General features: G+C 37.9%; 1 protein-coding gene across 1 annotated transcript in view; it reads right to left on the reverse strand.

The window, feature by feature from the left end:
• Window positions 1-1749: 1749 nt before the first annotated feature.
• LOC137999102 (uncharacterized) overlaps window positions 1750-2500 on the reverse strand; it is a 3724-nt gene continuing 2973 nt past the window's right edge. The window contains exon 2 of the mRNA XM_068844937.1: window positions 1750-2500. This exon is cut by the window's right edge and continues 724 nt beyond it. Coding sequence (XP_068701038.1) covers window positions 2496-2500 — 5 coding nt within the window. The 3' untranslated portion in view covers window positions 1750-2495.

The raw sequence follows: 2500 nt of genomic DNA on the forward strand, positions 1-2500 counted from the left end.
CTAAGAGCAAATATGTTGTTTGTTTTAATCAAATTTTCGCTGGAAAAGGATTCTGTGGTATTTTCTGCCTTTGTGAATTATATGTTGTGTATTGAATTTTCGAGCTTAAGGTTCAAATGTGATATGGGAGAAGTTTTTTAGGATTGCTCTGTAAGCAGAAAGGGTTCACAGGCCTGTTGGAAGCGTGCTTGAGTTTCAACAAAATGAGGCCCAAAATCAGTGAAAACTTGAGATGAATAATAAAGTAGCTGCTATTTCCAAAATGATGGAATTACCTGGTGATAAATAACGTCGTACTCGTCTTGGAGAGTAAATTTTGACTTTGCATAAACAAGAGTTGGGCGATTGTGATCTTTGTTTTGACTTCGCTCATTTCATTGTCAAACTTTATAACACTTGACAGAAAAAGAAACTTACAAAAACCCGGTATCTTGCCATCATTTGACACAGATGCTTCGCTGTTTGGCGAGTAAACATGCCGCGGTAACTTAATCACGGCTCCCGCTGAATTCCGGCCATGTCACTTTCGATTTTGCAATTTACTTGAACGTAGCAAAAATCTCCCAAAATGTTTGTCGCTGATCGTAACTTTTTATATTCTATATTCACGGTTCAAAATTAATGTTGTTTTCATGTCGTAAATATTTTATTCTCGATCGACCATCCGGGAAACTTCCTTCTGCTCTTTCTGAAAACTGTGTATCAATATTTATTTGCTTTTTCATCAATATTTGTTTTGCATAAAGAAAGCTAACAGAATCTGTACCTTGCTGAGTTCGCATTTGTTAGCGTTAATAGTATTTTCGGTCAGATGTTTCTGTTTTTTATGAGGGGTTTATTGTTTTGGTCTCCCATCCCAACACTAACCCTGCGAAACAGGGCTTGACTTCAGTGAAGTTTAGTATTACAAAGTTTTCAGATGCTCATAGGGCACACTTGTGGTGAAAAGAAGTTGTGAGGGAACTTGAAAATTATCAACATGTCAGCCCAGAAGCCAATGTTTCTCGCTTCTCTTTTATTTGTTATTCTTCAGAGACTGGAATGCTGTATTTCAATACCACACAATTCAGTGCCTTCTGATTTTCTGTAGCACGTACCACAGGCAAGCCAGTGTATGCTTCACAGAAGCATCTAGTTAGGGTAAAAATCCGTTAAAAATGGGCAATTATTCCATTCTTCAGATGTTCGAAAATCCTAGGACAGGTAGGCACGCAAGACATTTTAGAACAAATGTTCCGAAAATTCTAGATCTCAAATCGTCTTTCAAACAGATATTTTCCGAAAATTGACATTGGTTGCCCCTGTTGTGCCACAGTTTGGCAGCGCTTAATAGGACCAGGCGCAAACGTTGATATCTGAACTTTGACACTAAACTTGGTCTTAACTGAATGATCGCTTATCACTGATGAAAGACAACTTTTTGCCTTCAGTTACATACAAACAACAACAAAGCAGTGGTAGTTCAATGGTTGCAAAGCGACCAAAAGGAGCCCGCAATCATAATGTCAACGCTGATTGGCATTGCGCATGCACGACATGTATGTGGCGATTTTAGCGTTAAAGATTTAGCGAATTTCTTTGCACTTCGAGGAACTGCGTTGGACGCAATTTGACCCCGAGAGTGTAGGCAGCGTTCTTTCGCAATGTTATCACGAGCGTTGGGAGTAATGATTATGTCCATAACAAGTTAAACACCTAAGCGTTTTCTCCGTTGATATTTCTATAAGTCTAGCAATATCATTCGTTTAGATCCACTTTATTCAGTAATTCTTCTAACAACCCGTTCAAGTTTTCTATCTATTAATGCTACATTACACTTTTCATTATGTTACCGTGACATCAATTGATCTCAACTCAATCAACACATTGCTTTCTTAAGAGACTTTATGATCCAGCAAAATCTAGGAAATTGTGCAGTAACCAGTCGAGTGTGATCATGTGACTAACCGTGAATAGTATTCAGAGTATTTACTATGTTTATTCTAACAATACGGTTCGTTGAGTTCCAATTTACTGATCATTCTACTAACAGCGTGTTCAACTTTTCTGACTTATTATTTTTACAATAAGTTTGTCGCGGTTGCTTTACATCAATTCATCTTGACTCAATCAATTGCCTGGTCCACAATATGTCTATTTCCATATTAAGTTAAATTCAAACTTCACATCGAAGATTAGGAATTAGCTCCTCACTCAGAGATCTGTCAATAGATTTTATTTCCCTGAGCTTCACAGTCAAGTTCAAATTTATTATATCGAAATTGGCCTTTTGTTAACCTTGGTTTACACCAGATAGTAGCGACCATCAAGCTGAAGTACGAGAGAACCAACAAACTCAACCCACACGTGACGCCAGGCATGGAAATCAAACCTGGGACACATTGGTGAGTGGCGAGTGCGGATCTCTTTGCTCCCCTAGTTACATATTTGTAACTTTGTCGACATTCAAGTATTCGACTAAGTAATCATCGAAAAATTATCCTTGTAAAGGAAACTCACA

This window comes from Montipora foliosa, chromosome 4 (assembly GCF_036669935.1).
Source record: "Montipora foliosa isolate CH-2021 chromosome 4, ASM3666993v2, whole genome shotgun sequence".
Classification (NCBI taxonomy): domain Eukaryota; kingdom Metazoa; phylum Cnidaria; class Anthozoa; order Scleractinia; family Acroporidae; genus Montipora; species Montipora foliosa.